Below are 20,192 nucleotides of genomic sequence, written 5' to 3' on the forward strand. Positions count from 1 at the left end.
ATTTTCCTGGTGGTTGTTTTTTTTTCAGAAGAGGGAAATGAGGCTCAAAGACTTCAAATACACAAAAAAGTTAGAAATGTAGCTTTAAGGCCATGAACTCTAGAATTAAATACATTCTGAATGCTGGCTCAGCCTTTTGAGATACTGGAGAGCTTGGCTAAGGTACCTGACCTCATGGAACCTCAGTTTCCCTAGCTAAGAAGGAGGAAAATTGTTTCTCCCTTAAAGGGTCCCCGGGAGGATTAAATATGCGTGGTAGACAAATGACACAGTGTTAGCAGGTGTGAGCGGCTTACAGAAGCTTGAGAATCGTTAACTTGGGCACACTGAGCTTCAGTTCGGTATCAGGCATTCATACTCAGTGCTTAACACTGGTAAAGTTTTTTGCATGCATTCTTTTATTATCGTAACCCCCTAAGTTACTGCCTTTCTGTAGAAACCGAGGTCAGGATGTGAAACAAAATGTTAGCTTGAGTATATGCTCCTCCCTGACAGTATTGCTTCTGGGACTTCCTAGCGTGAAATTTTTTTTCTTCCCTCACTTTTTTGGGAAAAAAGGATATTTCCCACTAAACTGGGAGAATGAGCCTGAGACCAAAGGCTATTCCATCTTTGTGTCGGTTAGGTAGAGAATAGGCAGAAGTGTATCATGTTTGAAAAACCAGAAGGGAGAGAGACCTGTCCAGCGCTATCAGGAAGGCCTTCTGTAGGCCTTGGAAGGGACCAAGGATTTGTCAAGATCTGGGGGGCAGGGTCCAATGGGGAGTAGAGGAGAAATGACTACCAGTGAGTACATCTAGAGAGAAAGTGTGGGGTGAAGAGGGTCACAGTTGCCTAGGTGAAACTAGAAAGTAGGTAGTCGTGGAATCGGTGCTAGGCTGGATGTGCAGAGGGAAAGTGACGGCCGGAAGCCCTTAAAAGAGTGTAATGGTGTGTCATCCAGTGGGCTGGGGGGCCAGATTTGAAGAGGTCTGAAAACAAGGGTGTAACCCAGAAAGTTCATGCTCAAATTGGTGGGATGCCAAGGGGCTGGCTTGTTCACACCCACCTATACTTCAACACACACTATCCCCTGCACATGTGTGCTGTATGGTCGTTTTTGACAACCTTCCTTCAAATAGCAATTCCAGAAGCCTATAGGTTTTACTTTTTAGTATCATGGACCTCAAGAAAATCTATTGAAAACCTCAGAAGAGTACCTACCTTACACAGTATACGTACCTTATAGAATGCGTGCATGCTTACAAATTTGTTTCCAGATTTTGGAGCTTTTCACAGAACTCCCCAGAAACCCATCTTCCAACTAAGACCCTAAGCACGGTACCTATGGGTTGTTGGGTGGGGGGGTGGTCATAGTTTACATTTTATTTTCTTGTTCTCTTGGAGGATGGTAGCCCATGAGATTTTAACTATTTCTGATGTCAAACTCAAAATGATTGCTCACAGATCCTTGCTAGCACCAGCAGCTGTACATTTCCTTGACCCTCCCAATTTTAGAATCTGGTTTTTAGAATTGCAACTGGCATTTCTACTTGGTTTGGTGGAATGAGGATTTTCCCAGTCCCACTGATCTCTGTCTTCAAATCTTGGAATCCGTAACCATGTCCTGATTTTCTAAGGAATAGTAAAGAAATAGTAACTGTGTTCTAGGGATTATTGAGTCCCTATAGAAACTAGCAACCTTCGGGAGAGCCATACTCCACAAACAGGTGACAGTCTTTCTGTTTCCAAAGCCCCCCAAAGAATCTACTTTCACTTTGGCACTGTACTCTCCTTATTAAGAAAGTATTCCTCTCATCTTACACCTAATCCTTAGATCTCTCATGTTCTGCCTGCAGAGAAGGTGAATGTCACAGCTTTCGGTCCCTCAAACCGTCATATATTTTTAATCGTTGCTGATGGATTATAGGCCTTCAAGCTATAGGATTTATGTTAGAAAACACGCTTTTATTTTTAAAAAAAAGATTTATCTAAGTAATCTCTATACCCAATATGGAACCCGAATTTATAACCCCGAGATCAAGAGTCAGATGCTCCATCAGATGAGCCAGCCTGGTGCACCAGACAACCTGCTTTTAATGTCATCCATCTCACCTGCTTTGGACAGTTTCGATGAGCTGAGATCAAGATTTAATTATAGACCAGATGATTGGTCTCCTTATTCTGCCATCCCTGAACTTGGAATATCCTGGGGCAGACCCTACTTGGCGACAGATTCTAAACTACACATTGGCTCATGTTTGTAACTTTTCTTCTAAGGTGAAGAGTTCACAGAGGAAGGAATGTCCTAGGAAAATCAGTTAAAAAAAAAAAAAACAACTGACACCAGATAGAGTCGTTCAGCCTTGGCCAAAAGTTATTTATTGATCTGAAAGGGAAGAATAGCAGAGGACTTCCCCGTCATCTTATGTTTGTGGGGCTCGTGATGAGATAAACTTATTCCCTTCCCTCCACCTCCGGCCTCCCCCATACCCCTGGCCCACTTCCCCTTCTCCCCTGTTATCTAACCTGCCCTGATAGACCTAGGCAGGTGCTCAACAGTCTAAATAGAAGCTCAGTCCCTCCCTGAGAGTCCAGGCTTCTGGTGTGATTGACATAGTTGTCTGGGAAGTGGGAGAAAGGCCAGAACCCAAGGCTCTTACCCGTTTCCCACACCCAGTGGGTAATAAGGGTGGGGTCAAAGGGATGACACCAAAGCATTATTAGCAGCCTCTGGCAGATAGAAATAGCAGAGCTGGAGGAGAAAACTGAAAATCAGATGGGTCGGGAAAGCTGGTCCAACAGATGAGGACTCAATCTTGGGAAGATATCGAGCTGGGAGCAACCCAACAGGAAAAGATGGCAGAGAGGCACCAGTTACTCTCTCCGGTGAGTTACCCACCAGTGTTCCCAGACCTTAGATTCAGTCCATCCAGCGCCCACCCTTCACCTCTCCACGCTTGAAGAGAGGGCAGGACACTTGGGGGCAGATCCGGCACTCCCTGGGAGCACACAGCCTTGGCCAAAAGAGCATGCTGAGCCGCTTTCCATCCTCGTCTGAGCGATATTTATAGAGGGCCCGGTGGCTTGGGGCTGGAAGCCTCCTTGTGACTATGGAGGGGACAGTGCTGCTGGCCCTATTGAGGGAATTCCCTGTGGGGCTGTCCCTCAGGTTCTCCTCTCAACCCCTCCCCCGCACTGCTCTCACACCTGCTTCGACCCCAAGCAGATCAGATGTGGCAGTGGGGGGGGGGGGTCATGTGACAGAGAGATGGCTATAAATAGCTGGGGGTGGGCATGCTGCCCCAGACGCCTTGGGGACAGGCAAGAGGACAGGCTTAAGGAGCTGTACTGGGGGGAGGACGGGGGCAAGCAGGCCAAGGCCTGGCCCAGGAGGGGAACATGGAGCCAGCTGGGTCCCTGCGGCGTGGGGGCGAACAAAACTGGTGGGGTAGTGCTCCCCAGTACCAGTATATGCCCTTTGAACACTGCACCAGCTACGGACTGCCCTCCGAGAATGGGGCCCTTCAGCACAGGCTCCGGAGGGATGCCGGCCCCCGGGCCAACACCCGCCCCACGCAGGTAAAGTCCTAAGTGGGGTGGGCGTGCGTGTGTGGAATCAAGGAGATAGTTGTGTGATGGATTGGGGGAAATTAGGAATTAGGTGAAAAGAGGCAGAAGTATTAACCTTTTAACTTAAAAAAGTACATGGTAATGTGTTCAAAATATGAAAATCCTTCAAAGGGCTGAGCTCAGCTAAGCATGCACTTACAGAGAGACCCATGCAGTTTTATATAACCCTGACTAAGAGAACACCGAATCCTCGGGGGGCACGGTACAGCGACACATGCTTGACTAGCTCGTGCTTACATAACCTGCATGGAGTGATTTGTGTGGGAGCTCACACCTCTGTGTGTGCAAGCTGTCTCTTACACCCTCACCCCTGTGCAGACCCCACCAGATTTCTCCCTCCTGACCCTCAGTAGAACACACAAAAAGAAACACTTCTGCAGAAAGCAGAAGAAAGGTGCTGGGATAAGTAGAGCAAACTAAATTGCATATGAGTGATCAAAGATACACCGGGGTCCAAATGAGCAGAAGAAATGCAATCAAACTTCTGGGGGGGGAAGGTTGATCAAGAAGGAACCTATTAAGTGGTAGGCCCCAGGGAAGGTAGAGGTGTACGCTCCCAGCAACAGGGGATTGGGAGCTCTTTGGGGGCATCCAGGGATAACCCCCCTCAGGAGTGGGAAGTGGTGGGTTGCAGACATCTAGAAAGGGGAAATGGGGGGCACAAGCAAAGGAAGGCTGCTGAGGTTGTCATGGATAGACATGGAGGTGAGGGTCAGTGAGGAAATGTGATTGCGGAGTGTCACAGGATGGATCCTGTCAGGACTGGGAAGCCAGACTTTAAAAAGTGTTTTAGCTAAAGATGGGTCCGGGAGTGATTAGATGGGGGATCTAGACAGGGCGGGGAACTGAGGAGTGGCAGCATTGCAGGTCAAGAATCTATAGGATTCACGCCTCAGTCCTAGTCAGTCTCCAACATGAGGCAACCCTGGGGATTCAGTAGGGGGTGGGGACAGTCAGGGGAGGCTGGGATGGTGAGTGGAAGGAGTGGGGGGGCGCTTCCTAGGGAAGCTGGAGCCTGCCCTGGCCTTGGAACAATGGATGGGATTGGACAGAAAGACCCCTGCTCATGGCCCGGGACGAGGGGGCTCCTCTCACCCGTGTTCACTGACCTACCTACCCGGGTGGGGAGAGTGAAAACAAGGAAAAGGCACTTTCTGGTGACAGGAAACCAGGCAGACTAGCATGGAGCTTCGTGTTGGAAAGGAATGGTAAATTAATTTCGGAAGTAGAGTTGGCCTGAAAGCAAAGAAGAGGGGTTTGGACTTAAGTTTTTCTCTCTTTAATTTTTATTACGGAAAATGTCAAACTTAAAAATAGACCCGTGTAATGAATCCCCAAGCACCCCTTACCCAACTTCAACAATTATCAGTATTTTGTGGACATTGTTTCAGCTGTCCTTCCCATGCCCAGCCTCCCCACTCCATACACCGGTGTTTTTGTTCATGAATCCCAGACACAGCCTCCCCTTCAGACTTGGGTTTCCCTCCCCTCCCCCCGCCCTACTCTGATGCCCTGCTTAGCCCTCTTTTGGCTCTTTTAGGTGTTTCCCAGCCAGGGTTTGGTTTGGAGTCCCCCCTCCCTTACTTCCACCTGCCTGGGGCCAGAGGCAACTGAGATGGCAGGTGGGAGGAGGTGCCCTAAGCTGCATGGGTCGTGTCTGCTCTCGGGGGCCAGGTGGGGCAGGGAGGGACACACTGTTTCCCTCGGTCACTAACCTCACCCCAGAAGATGAAACAGCCGTGAGCCGGGCAGTTAGTGTGCGCCTATCCAGAACTGGGGCGTAAACTCTGCTGCTCATATTGTGAAATCAGATCTCTCCTACCCAGGCTCTCCCAGAACCAGCAACACGGCCTGGCCTGACCCTGGCCCCGGACGACGGAGCCAGTGCAGTGGGGGGAGGGCAGAAGGAAAGCAGTGAGAGCCCTTGTTCCCCCTGCCCCAAACACGCGTGCTCTGCACACGCTGAGAGCAGAGGGCTACCTGATGGGAGGGGTGCCGCTCTGCCCTCTCCACACTCTGTGAGCGCCTAGTTATCCTGCTCTGGGAATTCGCTTACCGGGACTGGTTCCTGTTGGGGTACGGGAGCACAGGGAGGCGAGGTGGATGGGCTTTCTCTGAGCTTGACAGAGCATCTGAGGGGCCTCAAGAAAGGCCACACACACCAAGACGGAGAAACCAAGAGTCACCTGCTCGTCTGTCCTCACGGGTCCACGTCAGGATTCCTAAGAGGGAGGCCAGTGCGGAGAAGGGGGTGGCTGGGATAGTTAAGGCAGAGGCTGAAGCACTGTAAGCTGAGCCACATACAAAACACCTATTTGACGCTAATGTCCAGTCTTAGCAGAGTTCTGTGTCACTACTTCAGACTTTAAAAAGCTGTTTTCCATGTGGGTCTATGTGCTTCCCTCTTGTCTATCCCTTTTACCTCCAGCAAAACAGACGTTTCCCATTCTCTCTGTGTCCAGATTTATGGCCATTACAAACAGCAATTCTCAGACAAGGAGCAGGACCCAGGGATGCCCAAGAAGACGGGCTCCAGTGAGAGCGTGGACAGCAAGGATGAGGATCACTATTCTAAATGTCAAGGTGATGGGGCCTCAGGGCTAAAGGCATCTGGAATGGAAGGAGGTGCAGAGTCTAGGAGAATAACTGGGATGTGCCCGCCCTCCACCCTCCCCACATCCACACGGAAGTCCTCCTCCAAGCAACAAGGAAATGCATCTCTCCCTGTCTGCTCCCACTTTGCCTTGTTCCCGACTCTCCCTCCCTCCCACCCACCCCCAGGAAACAAGAGTTTTAGAAGGCATTCAAGTATCCCATGGGGAATTGGACTGGGGCGCCTTCGGAAGGGGCGGGGCAGGAGCCAGCAGAGAGGTGGAAAGAAGCTTGGTGAATGAGCCATAGAGCAAGACCCCCCCCCCCCCCCCCAGTCCTCGGCTCCAGTCCTCAGTCAGAGCCCAGAGTAGTGACGGGATAGCTGCCCTTCTTTGCCCTTCCCTCTTCCCAGGCTGTGTGCACCGCCTGGGACATGTGGTGAGAAGAAAATTAGGAGAAGACTGGATCTTTCTGGTGCTCCTGGGACTGCTTATGGCTCTGGTTAGCTGGAGCATGGATTATGTCAGTGCCAAAAGCCTTCAGGGTAGGTTTACCGTGGCCCTTCACGCTCAGCCTCTCCCTGCACGGTGGCTGTTTCTCGAGTTCCTACCTAGGACCAGTTGGGTGTGTTTTGGGAGGGGGGTGTTGCCCAGAGGAGATCTGGCCCAGGACAAGACCAAACCTGGACCCAGAGCCCTTTCTCCTGCCCCTTCACCTGCTACCACCCAAGCTGACAGTGCCCCTCTAATCGGGTGACCAGCTCATCCCCCATTTTCCCAGGACTTTTCTGGTTTGAGCACTGACCACCCTGAGTGCCAGGCACCCCTCAGTTCTGGGCAAACCAGCACAGCCCCTAACAATGTGCCTGCGCAAGTGGGCTTGGCAGCATGGCCGCGGACCCCCCCCCCCCCTACAGGAGGTGGGAACTTGAACAGGTCACGTCACCGCTCACAACTCAGGTTCCCCCATGCGCAATGAGAACAGTACTATCTCATGAGGTCAAACGGGATTGCCGGAGCATGAGGACGCTCGCGGCACACCGGTGTGCTGCGGCCGTGGGGGAGCGGTGACATCCCTGCCACCCTGGGACTGAGCCCGGGCCCGTGTCTCTGCAGCCTACAAGTGGACCTATTACCAGATGCAGCCCAACCTGCCTTTGCAGTACCTGGTCTGGGTCACCTTCCCACTAACTCTCATCCTCTTCAGTGCCCTCTTCTGCCACCTCATCTCTCCCCAGGCTGTTGGTGAGAATTGCGCCCCCTCCTCCCCATGTCATGCGGTCAGCACAATCTCATTGGCCTGCAGACCTTTCCAGTCCACTTCCTCCCTCTCCCAGCCCTACTGACGGCCCTCTCCCCTGCTCTGCCATCATCCCCCTACCACTGCCTCTCCCCCCCACCCACCCCCATCGCCATGTCCACTGTCTGGGCGTTCATCTCCCTTTGAACCTCTAGCTGGAAGTTGCACATGATCATTCTTTGACCGTTGTAGGCTCTGGAATCCCTGAAATGAAAACAATACTCCGTGGGGTCATCCTGAAGGAATATCTCACCCTCAAGGCCTTTGTGGCCAAGGTTGTGGCCCTGACTGCGGGGCTGGGCAGTGGCATTCCTGTAGGGAAGGAGGTAGGTCCACCGATGCTCCAGCAGAGGGCAGCACTGAGCCCAGAGGGAGCTCTCGCAGCAGACGTGGGGGCCGGCGCGCGGGGAGAGCCAGTGCCAGGGGGCGCGAGGGAGGGGAAATCAATACTCAGGGAGGCCCTAGTCCTGAGGCAGAATGACAGACGCATCTGAGCTGGTAGGGACTTAGAGCAGAGTCTCCCAGCCTGGGCACTGTGGACATTTTGGGCTGGGTAATTCTTGGTTCCGAGGGGCTGTCCTGTGCATTGCGGGAGGTTTAGCAGCACCCCTGGCCTCTACTCCCTAGATGCCAGTAGTGCCCCCCAGTTTTGACAATCAGAGTATCTCCAGACACTGGCAAAGGTCCCCGGCGCCGGGGGGGGGGGGGCGTGGAGAATCTCCCCCAGTTGAGGACCACTACCATGGAGACACTCCAGACCAATTTCCTTGTTTTAATATGCAGAAGCCCAGACCCAGAGAGGGGCTGTGCTTTTTCCAAGGTTCCGCTCCTGTGCATTCTTGCGTCCCGACAGTCGGCATCCGCGTGGCAGCCAGTCTTTTCAAAATGCAATCAGTACTCGCTGACATCTGCTTCGGAACTACCGATGGCTTCCCAGTCTTCTTAAAATAAAATCCCAGCTTCTTCCCGGGGCCTGGGAGACCTGTGCTGATCTGGCTTCTCTCGGTCTGGTCTCCGGTCCTCCCAAGCTGCCCCCCGTTCACTGTGTTTGGGTGACAAGCTCTTCCCACCCCTCAACCACACAAGCGGTTCCTGTCCCAGGGCTGCCGCACTTGCTGTTCCCTCAGCCCAGAACATTCTTCCTTCTGACACGCACGCGGCTCACAACCTCATTTCAGTGGAGACACTAGTCAGTTGTGACGCCAGCGCGCCTTCTCTAGCCCCCCATCGCACCCTCGTCTGTCCTGCCCCCTCCTCCCCTCCCGCTCCCCCATCTTCTCCTCCCGGAGCGTCGCTGAAAGGCTGGTCCGCCCCCTCCCTTCCTCTCGGGCTGCAGTTCCCGAGGGCACACCCTCTGTGCTGCTCACGGCTGTATTTCGGGCCCTAGCTCAGTGCCCAGAGCCATCAGGCTTGTCCGCGGAATGCCACACAGCCTCCCATCTGGGCCCCGGCCCCTGACCCGTCCCCTCCTTCTCTCTCCCAGGGCCCCTTTGTCCACATCGCCAGCATCTGTGCCGCTGTCCTCAGCAGGTTTATGTCGATGTTCTGTGGGGTCTATGAGGTAAGGTTGAGGAAGTAAGATGAGGGAGGGGCTGTGTGTGTTCAGGGCGTCGGGAGGGCTGCCTTGGCGCTGGGCTGGCTGTGATGCTGACGTGGGGCACTGCGCTAACCCACGCTCCCTTATCCTCCACACACATCCCCGACCCGCCTACCCCAGCCACACACTGCAGCCTCTGTCCAGGATGCCCCTCCCTTCTTGACCTGCGCCCCTGCTCCGGGCCTGCACCCTGGCCAGTTCCTCTGCTGCCCCCTGCCTACCCCTGTCCCCTTGTCTTCCTAGCCCAGACCCCACCCCTCATGAGCACTGCTGCCTGCCCCAGCCCTCTACCCTCCTCGTCCTGCGTGCTTCTCTGTTGCAGACCGTGTCTGGGCAGCTTGATCTCCTGGTGTCGGCCTGCGCGGTGGGCGTGGGATGCTGCTTTGCAGCCCCTATTGGAGGCAAGTCCCACCTCCTCCCTACCCCTGTTCCCCGAGCACGACTTGAAAGGGGGTTGGAGTGGCTGCCTAGGCTTTGCAGTGGACAGGATGCTCGCCAAAGGGACTAGTGGGTGGGCATTCAAGGAGCGACCCGGATCCCAGCCCCTGGTCTGCAGGTGCACGTACTTTTCTACCAGAGGGCTATGTGTTCCTTGGCGGCTGGTGGCTGTTTTATGCAGGCTTTATTGGTACCGTTGGTCTGAAGTCCTTTCTGTTTCTCTTGCCACTAACACTTTGTGCCCGGGGCATCCCCATCTCCAGCCCCTCTCTGATGATCACTTAGTGGCTAACATACCTTCCACATATTTATCTTTATTTCATTTTCTATGTTTGGCCTTGCGCTATGAGGTCACTTCCTGTTTGCAAACTAACCGAGTGTCTCTTGGCCTGGGAATCACTGGGGGAGAGGAGGCCACTCTGATTCCCTGTGACTTAAGCCTCTCCTTCCGCCTTATTCCCCACCCTTGCTTGTTCTCCGTTCCTCTCTGCCCCCCTTCCCCGCCCCTGCCATCTGTCTGTCTGTCTGTCTGTCCCCTAGTAGCAGCCATACTATTACACTGACATGCTGACGGTGGGCTGCGCCGTAGGAGTCGGCTGCTGCTTTGGGACGCCACTTGGAGGCAAGTGATTGACCCCCTCCTACATCAGTCCACTGCCCGGGCTGGCTCCCCGGCCAGGTTTTGTCAGCATCCCCAAGTGCGATATTACCCGTTAAAACGAAAGTATGACAAGAATAACAAACTTTTACTGAGCATTTACTATGTGCAAGTGATGTTCTAAGCATCTCTCTACATTCATTCCTGCTAAAAGCTGTATGAGACCCATGGTGCGGAGGAGAGGGAGGAGAGGACTGATTACAGAGAGGGCAAGGGACTCGAGCGAGTGGAAGAGACAGGAATGAAAACCCAGGCAGCCTCCCTGTTCCCCTCCTTGTCTTAAATAAAGCCTGTCGATATTGTTGGACATGTTTGCCCTCCACTTACTACTATATCTTCTACCAGGAGACTCTCCGTAGTTTGTTCTCCAAGGGAAAACTTTCATTTGTGCATGTTACCAGGACACGGGGGTGTAGGTGGGCCTTACTTGGACTCATGGTCAGCTTTCACGAGGGCTGCGGATGGGACTTAGAGCCCCATAGCTCCCTGACAGTAACTCAAACCTGAGGTTAGCTCTTTCTGCACATGGAAGGCAAAGGGTGGATTCTCAGACTGTTACCTTTGTCCTGGAACACTAACAAATGGGTCGGGGCAGAGAAAGCAGTTGTACCTGTTTATTTACAACTCAGTGTGAGCTGTAACGGGATTAACACGGGGGGGGGGATTACATGGATCATTCATTGGTGATAAAAAGGACATCAAGTTGACAGCTGGGGAAACGAAATTGCAGGTAAAGCCTATGCTTCTTAAACACACCTGCTACGAGAGGTATCTTTTCAATTATGAGAATGTCATCAGTGCCTTCATAGAGGAGTGTTCAGGTAGCTAACATGACTTGGCTCAGGAATGACGTAGGGATAAGCGTTCAGAGTGAATGGAAGTGCATCCCGCTCACTTGTCCTGATGTGGCGTCAGCGCACACAGTTCAAGGAGATCATATCAGCTAGCATCCCATCTGCCTTCTGGCCTCAGCTCTTGTCGTTGAAGTCACTAGTCCCCACAAGTGAGGTGTGTGTTTGAGTTTCTGTACACGTTAGACGTTACACGCTTACATTTATACCCACTTTCACCTTTACTTACTCTTTTCACCTTACAAATTCAGAAGATCGAAAAAACATTTTTAGACAGGTAGACTTTTTAAATTTTTGTTTTTAATCAGCCAGATTCTTTTAAAATGAAGAGAATCTGTATTTTTTTTTTTTTTTTGTATAAAACTGGAATTTCTAGGATGAACAAGGAAGGTTTCTCTTGGTCCAGTGTAGAACATAGGAAAGATAAGAGAGTTATAGATAAAACATGCCTCTTGATGCGAGGAAAGGTTCAGGACTGAAAAATTTAGATGTTATTTTCAGGATGTTTATATTGAGTACAAGTAATAAATGTCCTGGCAGGTAGCTTTATGTGATTGTTTTTCTTTCTTTTTTTTTTTTATGATCATAGAATAATCCTGAAAGAAAAAAATTAGTAAGGCAATTTATTTACTATATAGCCAACTCTTAATTCCTTACACTGATGAAAGAAATCTGCTTCAACATTCTGCTAAAATGACAAACACCCTTTTGCTTCCATCATCTGCCCTCTGGATGCTGTGCTGGATCCTGTGTTCCCGGGCACTCGCAGCTGAAGGGGTGGCCGGGCAGACAAACCGATCCTCACAGCCTGCTCAGTGTCTCCAGGGCCTCTTGAGCAAAGTGCAAGGAAGACTGTGAGGACTGGGGCTCTAATCACAGTAGAGGAGAGAATTGCTAGAGGATGCAGGGGAACTGGAATGCGTCTGCACAGGGAAATGGGGCTGCATCATGAAGGTCCTCAGCGGCCACGCACAAGAATGTAGGTTCTGTTCTCCAGGCTAGACTTTGTCCAAATGTGTTTTGCAGAGCATAGTTCTCCATGGTGTTAATAGATGTAACATATGAAAAGGGTCCCAAGGTCAAAAAGTCAGAAAATACTATGTTAAACAGATAGTTTTTTTAAACTGGAAAAGTGATCAGAATGTTGGATATCCTGGCAGGCATCGTGAATATGCAAACTGTGGCTCAAATACAGCATTTCCCACAGAATCCCTTTTGCAAGGAACTTCTCATGAGACTCAGTGTATCATAGGTGGACTTTGGGAAATGCTATCATGGGTGAAGGGGAGCCATAGAAGAATTCTGACCAAGAAAGTGGCATGACTGTGCACATTTGTCCAATCCCTTTGGCAAATGTGTGTGGAATAAAACTGGCCTGTGGATTAACAGGATTCATCCAAGATTAACAACAAGACTATTGTCATAGCCCTGATGCTAGATGATGAGAGATGGAACTGGATGGAGGCAGAGGAGAGAGAGAGAAGAGGATGCTACATAAAGGTGATAGGAAGTCAAATTGACAGGACCTGGAGGTTGATTTTATGCAAGGTTATAGAGGATGAGAGAGGAAGAGGAATTGGGGCCAGCTCCCAAAGTTTATTTCAAAGAAAACTGGATGGACAGCAGTGCTAGTAAGCACGACAAGGAATATAGGAAGTGAAAGGTCTGGAGGAGTTGATCAATTTTACTTTATTTTTTTTAAAAAAGATTTATTTATTTTGGAGAAAGCAGAGTGGGAGAGTGGGGGGGGGGTGAAGGGGCAGAGAGAGAATCTTCAAGCAGAACTCCCTGCTGAGTGCTGAGCTCCAGCCCTCCACCCATGAGATCATGACCTGAGCTGAAACCAAGAGTCAAGAGTCAGATGCTTAACCGACTGAGCCACCCAGGCACCCCCAATTTTACTTTAGATATGTTGAGTTTGAAGTTCCTGTGGCATGTCCAAGTGATACCAAATAGGCCGCTGGATTGGTGAGTCTGAAGTTCAGGAACCGAGCCGAAAAGATCGCTTTGCTACCCAGTAGCATGGAGGTGGCAGTTGAAGCCATGGGCATAAATGGAATTGAGAAAGTGTGTCTGGGTAGCAAGATCAGGTCTCAAAGGACAAGGCCCTGGCCTGGGCAGAGGCAAAGGAGCCCGAGTGGGGGAACAGAGAATATCCAGGGTGGCAGGAAAGAGCCATACTGCAGAACCTCAGAGACCAGAGAGTTTCCAAAAGCTGTTTGTGTTTGTAAGGCTTTGTTTGCTTTTAGCAGCACATTTTCTGTTTGGCTCAGACTAATATTAAAATCAGTTCTCATTCCTGAGGATACGGTGACAGACTGCTAGGGAAAGCATCCCAGAACCACCTCGTAGGAAAGAAAATCTAGCCTAGGGTTTCAAAAAATGGTTGTAAAATATTCATAAGCTGGATAGCTTACACCCCAACAAATCAAAGCTGACTTTGGTTTTATTACTAGTCAGGAAAAGGAGAGAGACTTGCTCCACCTGCTTCCCCACTGTGTCAAATCGTCCTTTTAGCCCAAGGACGCAGCTGCCTCACCTGTTGTGATTTGAGGAGCAGGGGAAGAACGGGTGGCTGGTAGCTCTCCCTGCCCCCAATTCCCCCGACCCTTGGTCCGTTTTCTGAAATTTCACCTGTTCTGTTCTCTTTCCTTCTCGTCCTCTCCTGTTCATCCACAGAACAGACACTAAGCCCTGATGACGTACCAGGCATGGTATTAGGTGGGGGGTTGAGGACCACCCCACACCCCCAATCCCCGCCGCTCCTCTCTGCATCTTGTTGGACCACATCCCTAGCCTGCGAACAGTTGCCAGCAGGAGCAACTGTATGGGTTAGAGCCTGAGGTTCCAGGAGACCGTTACTTCCCACTACTGCGTCCCTCGTGATCCGGGTCTCAGCAAAAGCACCTCAGGCCCGCAGGGGGGAGTGTGGGGGGGGGAGCCTCTGGCTTTTGTCTGCACCTGACCACCTCCGCGCCCCCGCAGGAGTGCTGTTCAGCATCGAGGTCACCTCTACCTACTTTGCGGTGCGGAACTACTGGCGAGGTTTCTTTGCGGCCACGTTCAGCGCCTTCGTTTTCCGCGTGCTGGCCGTGTGGAACAAGGATGCGGGTAACGGGCGGCCGGGGGTGGAGGCTGGAACCGGGGCGTGCAGGGAAGCTCCTTGGGGCAGTTTAGAAAAGGAATGGATGGCGTTATTTGGGAAGAGGGCCCAAGGATATAGGGCAAAGATCTAAGTCATGGTGTAGGAGGGCAGTGTTCAAGCATAAACCCTGGGAGCTCAGTGGAAGAAGAGCCGGCGGCCCAGGAGGGAGGAAGGAGCTGACCCGCGGCTGATGGCTTCCGCTTCCCCCCGGGTTTCTGTGGCGCTCCCACCGTGATGCCTGGCCCTTCCACCCCACAGTCACCATCACTGCTCTGTTCAGAACCAATTTCCGAATGGATTTCCCCTTTGACCTGCAGGAGCTCCCGGCCTTCGCCATCATCGGGTCAGTGGGGTCGGCTGCTCGGGGGCGGGGTGCGGCTTCGGCGGAAGGGCCCAGCTGGAAGAAGGTGGGGCCCAAGTGGATAAGTGTGAATCGCTGCCGGCGGGAGGGCGGAAAGGGAGGGCGGCCGCCTGCTGTTCGTCCCGCCGCGGGCAGGGCCGGAGGAGGGGTCCATGGCTGTACAACTCCCGCCCTCAGGATTTGCTGTGGCTTCCTGGGAGCGGTATTTGTGTACCTGCATCGCCAAGTCATGCTCGGTGTCCGAAAGAACAAGGCCCTCAGCCGGTTTCTGGCGAAGCAGTGAGTCACTGCCCTTCTGTGTCCCACCCGGGTCCTTTCTGCTCTCTCCGCGAGCCCCTCCCTTTTAATCTTTGTCAAAGGCCGTCCTTGCCTTTAGGTGGCTTGCGGTGAAATACAGACGCCCGGATACTCCGTAGGGAGCGAGCGGCGTGGTCTGCCCCTCAAAGGTTGCGCGTTGGTGGCAAGAACGTTCTGTGTTTAAAGAGCTGAGGCTGCAGCGGGCTCCCGGGGCCCAGCTCCCAGCTCAGTGTGGCGTCCACGGGGCTAACTTGCGGGGTTCCGATCTGTTTCTTTCTCAGCCGCCTGCTGTATCCTGGAATAGTCACCTTTGTCATCGCCTCATTCACCTTTCCGCCAGGAATGGGTCAATTCATGGCTGGAGAGGTCAGCTCCAAGGAGTCTGGGGGGCGGTCGGGTCACTGAGCACATGACAGGGACTCAGCCAGGGCCGGGCCACAGCGCAGACATCCCTCAGGCTTCTGAGCACTTTTAAGCCGGAGGGTAGAACCTCTCCCCGAGAGAAGAGCAAGAGAGCCCCTTGAACAATGAGACTGGTAGAGCAGTTCTGTACAAAGCCCTAGTACCCGACCTCCTTGGAGACCTGCCGCCTTCTGCTTCCTCCCCTCACAGTTGATGCCTCGCGAAGCCATCAGTACCCTGTTTGACAACAACACATGGGTAAAGCATGTGGGTGACCCTGAAAGCCTGGGCCGGTCGGCCGTGTGGATCCACCCACAGGTCAACGTGGTCATCATCATCTTCCTCTTCTTTATCATGAAGGTACTCCTCGTGCACTCCTGACCCCTTAAGCTTCTGTCTGTTTTCAACCTGGAACACACAGTTTGCATAGGGTAGGAGAGGGTACAACTTCATCGGGACTTTGTCCAACCTAAAGAGAAATAGCTATGAAACCATAGCCTGGGTAAGTTGCTCACCTATAGAAGTGAGCCAATATCTGGGTTAATTGCTCCCTTCATGTCAACTTAGCAATGTTGCCATAATTACCATAAGCCTGCTAAAGGTTCCACTTGCTAAATGATTAAGACATCACAGCAGCCTAGTAAATGAGGACGAGACAGGGCTGAGCAATACAGATAACTGTGTAAACATCTGACTTAAATTAACCAAATCCCCCCCACATATTAGATAATTAGGTACTTCATTCTCCTGTATCCAATTATCCATCTTTAGATGATTTGCATATCCATTTTTCCCCACCTAGTGGGTAATCTCTTTTCTAGAACTGCCAAAGAGATTAAATATTTAACTCAATTTTATTAGTGACTATAATTTTTTAAGGCTTTATTTATTTAGAGAGAGAAAGCATGTGTGCATGAGCTCAGGGACAGGGAGAGGGAGAAGGAGAGAGAGAATCTTAAGCAGACTACCTGGGGAGCATGGAGCCTGACATGGGGCTTGATCCCACGACCCTGAGATCATGACCTGAGGCAAAACCAAGAATCAGACGTTTAACCAACTGGGCCACCCAGGCGCCCCTATAAGTAATTTTTTTTTTTTTAAAGATTTTACTTATTTATTTGACAGAGAGAGATACAGCGAGAGAGGGAACACAAGCAGGGGGAGTGGGAGAGGGAGAAGCAGGCCTCCCGCTGAGCAAGGAGCCCGATGTGGGGCTCGATCCCAGGACCCTAGGATCATGACCTGAGCCGAAGGCAGACGCCTAACGACTGAGCCACCCAGGCGCCCCACCCTATAAGTAATTATTGTACATGTTATTATTCCCTCTTTTGGTGGTGAGGCCATGAGGATTTTGCCACTCTCAAGTCATTTTCTCCTCATTTCAATTAGGAGGCCAAAGCTGGCCTCTTCCATGTCTGTCCATCAAGGACCACGTCTTCATTGGCTTCTCAGTCACTGCTTTATACAAAGACTTTTTTTTTCTACCACCCCGAGTTGTGACATCTATTACAATTGCTGCTTCCCCCCTCCTTTTTTTTTCTTTTTCAGTGACTGCGTTATTACGAATGGTATGTCTTGCCTGAATGATCCAACATTTTCCTCTGTATATTAGGGTTCTCATTCAAAAGTCTGTCCACACTGAACTTTCATGCTTTTGAATACCTTGCTATTCACTTATTCATGATACATTTTGTGAATCTATATTTTCCCAGGATATGAGTCACTAAGTTATATTTATAATATGATAGCTGTTATGGGTTCATTTATTCCATAAATGTTATTACATACCTACCGTGTGCCAAATAGATAATATTTGATAGTTGAACTTTGGCAAATCTCATGCTTATGGTTGAAAAAGTTGTCTTTTTTTTTTTTTTTTTAAGATTTTATTTATTTATTTGACAGACAGAGACATAGCGAGAGAGGGAACACAAGCAGGGGGAGTGGGAGAGGGAGAAGTAGGCTTCCCGCGGAGCAGGGAGCCCGATGCAGGGCTCGATCCCCGGACCCTGGGACCATGACCTGAGCCGAAGGCAGACGCTAAACGACTGAGCCACCCAGGTGCCCCGAAAAAGATGTCTTTGTTTTTGGCTGTTCCTTTAATGTACTTGTCAAGGATCCTGTGATTAAAAACACCAGGTGCTTGACACATCGGGTTCCAACTCTGTGACTTACCGTCTCAGGATTTGCTCTGGGTTTCTAAAAGCTGGATACCTGCATGTTCTTTCCCATTCCACTCCGTGTGCATTCAATGGGTCGGCAGCTTCCATATTTTGTACGCCTACTTTATTAATTAGGTCTTTTTTATGTCTTCTTCAAAAGATTTGATATTTTCATCGTAAATAAGTTCTCAGTGCCTTGTTGGGGAATTGACTCTTGGACTTTCAATACAGAGTTCCTCTTCTCTAACTTATAGATCCTAGCTTCCTGTAAGTAACCAAGTCCAAGCTTTGATAGCATCTCAGAATTTATTGTTCAAGGATAATGATTGTGTTTTCCTGATGTTCCTCTAGACTGAACTATATGGTAACTCTGGGATCATACATACTTTTAAAATGTCAAGCTCTTGCAAAGTTTTATAGAAACAAAATACTGTGTATTTTTCAACACTTCCCCTACACCTCACCTCACCTCCCCAGATTCCCAAGTATATAGCTGGATTTGACTTCACAGATTAAAGTTTATCCTGAGAAGCCTACTTGGATTATATAGCAGGACTCAACTATATGTTGCTATTATTAATTTCTCCCTGAATCACATCCTTGATAATGTTTACATCATAAGCATAACAGGGGAAGAAACTCACATATTTCCTGGGCTGTATTTCAAGCCCCACAGTTTGCATCAGGCCTATGCCATTCCATAATATTTATAAATGTAACACCACTCATTGCTATAAATCCGTGATATTGTCTGATTATCACTGCCTCCAGCATTTTCACTTTTCTGTTACTGGGCATACGCATCCATCCCTTTATTTATTCCTAAGTGTAGGTAATAGGCTACATAGCCAAATTAGAATATGAAAGTGACTAGAACTATTTTTCCACAGTCTGGGTTGAAGTTTAGCCTGTGTGGGTTTCTGGTGGTGTCCGCACAGGCAGATAAGGTTCTCAGCTATTGATGAAGGGAACTTCCATCTTCCTCAATCTTAAGACATGGAAAGTATCATCATGTTGTAAGTCAGCAGCTGCTCAGTGGGTATGAATAAAATGACGACTTCTCAGTTTTGCTTTTTAATAAGCCTAATGTTATTATCTAGTATCACTGATCAGCATAGCGTGAAGGCTCTGTAGAATTCTCCGTAACGCTCCTTCTTGTCAAGGGTCTAAATGAAGTGGCATCTGTCATGATGGGCTCTAGTCTCCCAGTTCTCTAGAATTGGGTGTTGAAATTCTTGGGAGTTATTTGTGTTCTACATTATTTACATTGCTTCTGGATCTTTCCTTTCGTGTGCTAATAGCTCAAAAAGTTTGCTAGCCTCATATCATTCTTTGTCCTTAGGAGTCGATCACTTCAGTGCCCTCTGGTCCTCATCTGTTCTTCCACATATCTTGGGGGATAATCCAGAATTCATCCTCTGAAATCAGACCTATCAGCCACCTATAATCTGTATTACTGGAGCTTTCAGATTAACCCAAGCCTACAGAATCCATTACGGCTTTCATGTGCTTATTCCAAAGAGATGGTACAGAATAGTTCAAAGGGTCTCCAATTGTTATGTCACAATCATTTGCAAAAGTTAAGTAAGTTACAAGTGCCCAGAACTCCGTGTCCACGTAGACTGACGTGGTGTCTAGTCATCTGCAGTTTCAACAAATTACCCAACAAGCATTTCTGTTGGGTGTTTCAGCAAATAGTAGCTCTGAGAAGCCTTTTCTGTGTTGTATGGACACTATTTGACCAGGCTCTCTTCTTTCTTTCCTTCCTCCCTCCTTCCCTCCCCCGTGACCTGCCTACATCCTACCTGCGTTGATGAGCACCACTCCAGGGCTGAGAGCAGGCAGAGAAAACAAGACACACAGTTGCCCTATACTCCAGGCTTTCTCGTCTATATTCTCTTCATATGTACATTTGACTTTGCAGTTCTTAGCTGTTCTACATGGTCATATTCTGACATGAAGAAGTATACATTTTGTCTCATCTCAGAGCTTTTGGGATGAAGACTTTGTCATGGCCTCTTGACATCAGCCCCGGCTCAAGGGAATCTTTCTAAGGTTCAGAATAGTAAAAAATGTATTTCTCATTTGCTTACAATGCACTTGGTACAGATTTTCAATTACAAATATTTCAATTTGTTCTGATTTAGCTGCTACCATCTTTCACCACATGAGTTTGAGATCCTTTTGTAAGATTGGCTTACTTATTTTGGAAGTGCCATATAAACCTGTTTCTAAATTTACATGTTGTGTCTCATATTTTTATTTCTTTTACAGATATTTCAAAAGTTCAACCAATACTCCTTTCTCCACTCTATTTCTCAGTTCTTCCACATTCTTTGCCACAGAACGTACATGTTGCTTTTGCTAAAATTGTCCTGGTTTCTGTTGGAATACTACCTGACAGAGTTGGCCTTTGAGATCTTTTCTGTTACACTGGCTAGCTTTCTCAGTGTGCCCTTCCGGTATGGCTAGGATAGATCTGATCTTCTGAACCTCTGTTTAATGTGACGTGATGCTAAAGGAAATGACTCAGGCAGGACAGTCTTCACTCCAGGTTCCCTTGTGAGGTTTCCATATAAGTGGGTTTGTAGATGACCATATCATTAAATTACTCACATAGGAAGTCACTAAAACTCTAAGATGTCTGCCACTTAGAGCTGGGCTCTTTCTCAGAAACACAATCTGACCAGGAAAAGATATCCTCCAGCTTCAAAAGCTTCAGGCTGTTCTGCTGAGGTGACCTTTTTGGGCTAAGAGGGTATAGTATAGGCTAGGACC

At 49.8% G+C, this 20,192-nt stretch overlaps 1 protein-coding gene across 1 annotated transcript in view; it reads left to right on the forward strand.

The window, feature by feature from the left end:
* The first annotated feature begins 2,745 nt into the window (after positions 1–2,745).
* The window catches only part of CLCN1 (chloride voltage-gated channel 1), a 33,370-nt gene continuing 15,923 nt past the window's right edge, over positions 2,746–20,192 (forward strand). Inside the window, exons 1-12 of the mRNA XM_078059673.1 lie at positions 2,746–2,868; positions 6,075–6,195; positions 6,617–6,748; positions 7,320–7,448; positions 7,696–7,829; positions 8,987–9,064; positions 10,082–10,160; positions 14,033–14,158; positions 14,451–14,535; positions 14,731–14,832; positions 15,132–15,216; positions 15,463–15,612. Coding sequence (XP_077915799.1) covers positions 2,785–2,868; positions 6,075–6,195; positions 6,617–6,748; positions 7,320–7,448; positions 7,696–7,829; positions 8,987–9,064; positions 10,082–10,160; positions 14,033–14,158; positions 14,451–14,535; positions 14,731–14,832; positions 15,132–15,216; positions 15,463–15,612 — 1,305 coding nt within the window. The 5' untranslated portion in view covers positions 2,746–2,784. The remainder of the gene's footprint in view (positions 2,869–6,074; positions 6,196–6,616; positions 6,749–7,319; positions 7,449–7,695; positions 7,830–8,986; positions 9,065–10,081; positions 10,161–14,032; positions 14,159–14,450; positions 14,536–14,730; positions 14,833–15,131; positions 15,217–15,462; positions 15,613–20,192) is intronic.

This window comes from Halichoerus grypus, chromosome 12 (assembly GCF_964656455.1).
Source record: "Halichoerus grypus chromosome 12, mHalGry1.hap1.1, whole genome shotgun sequence".
NCBI lineage: Eukaryota > Metazoa > Chordata > Mammalia > Carnivora > Phocidae > Halichoerus > Halichoerus grypus.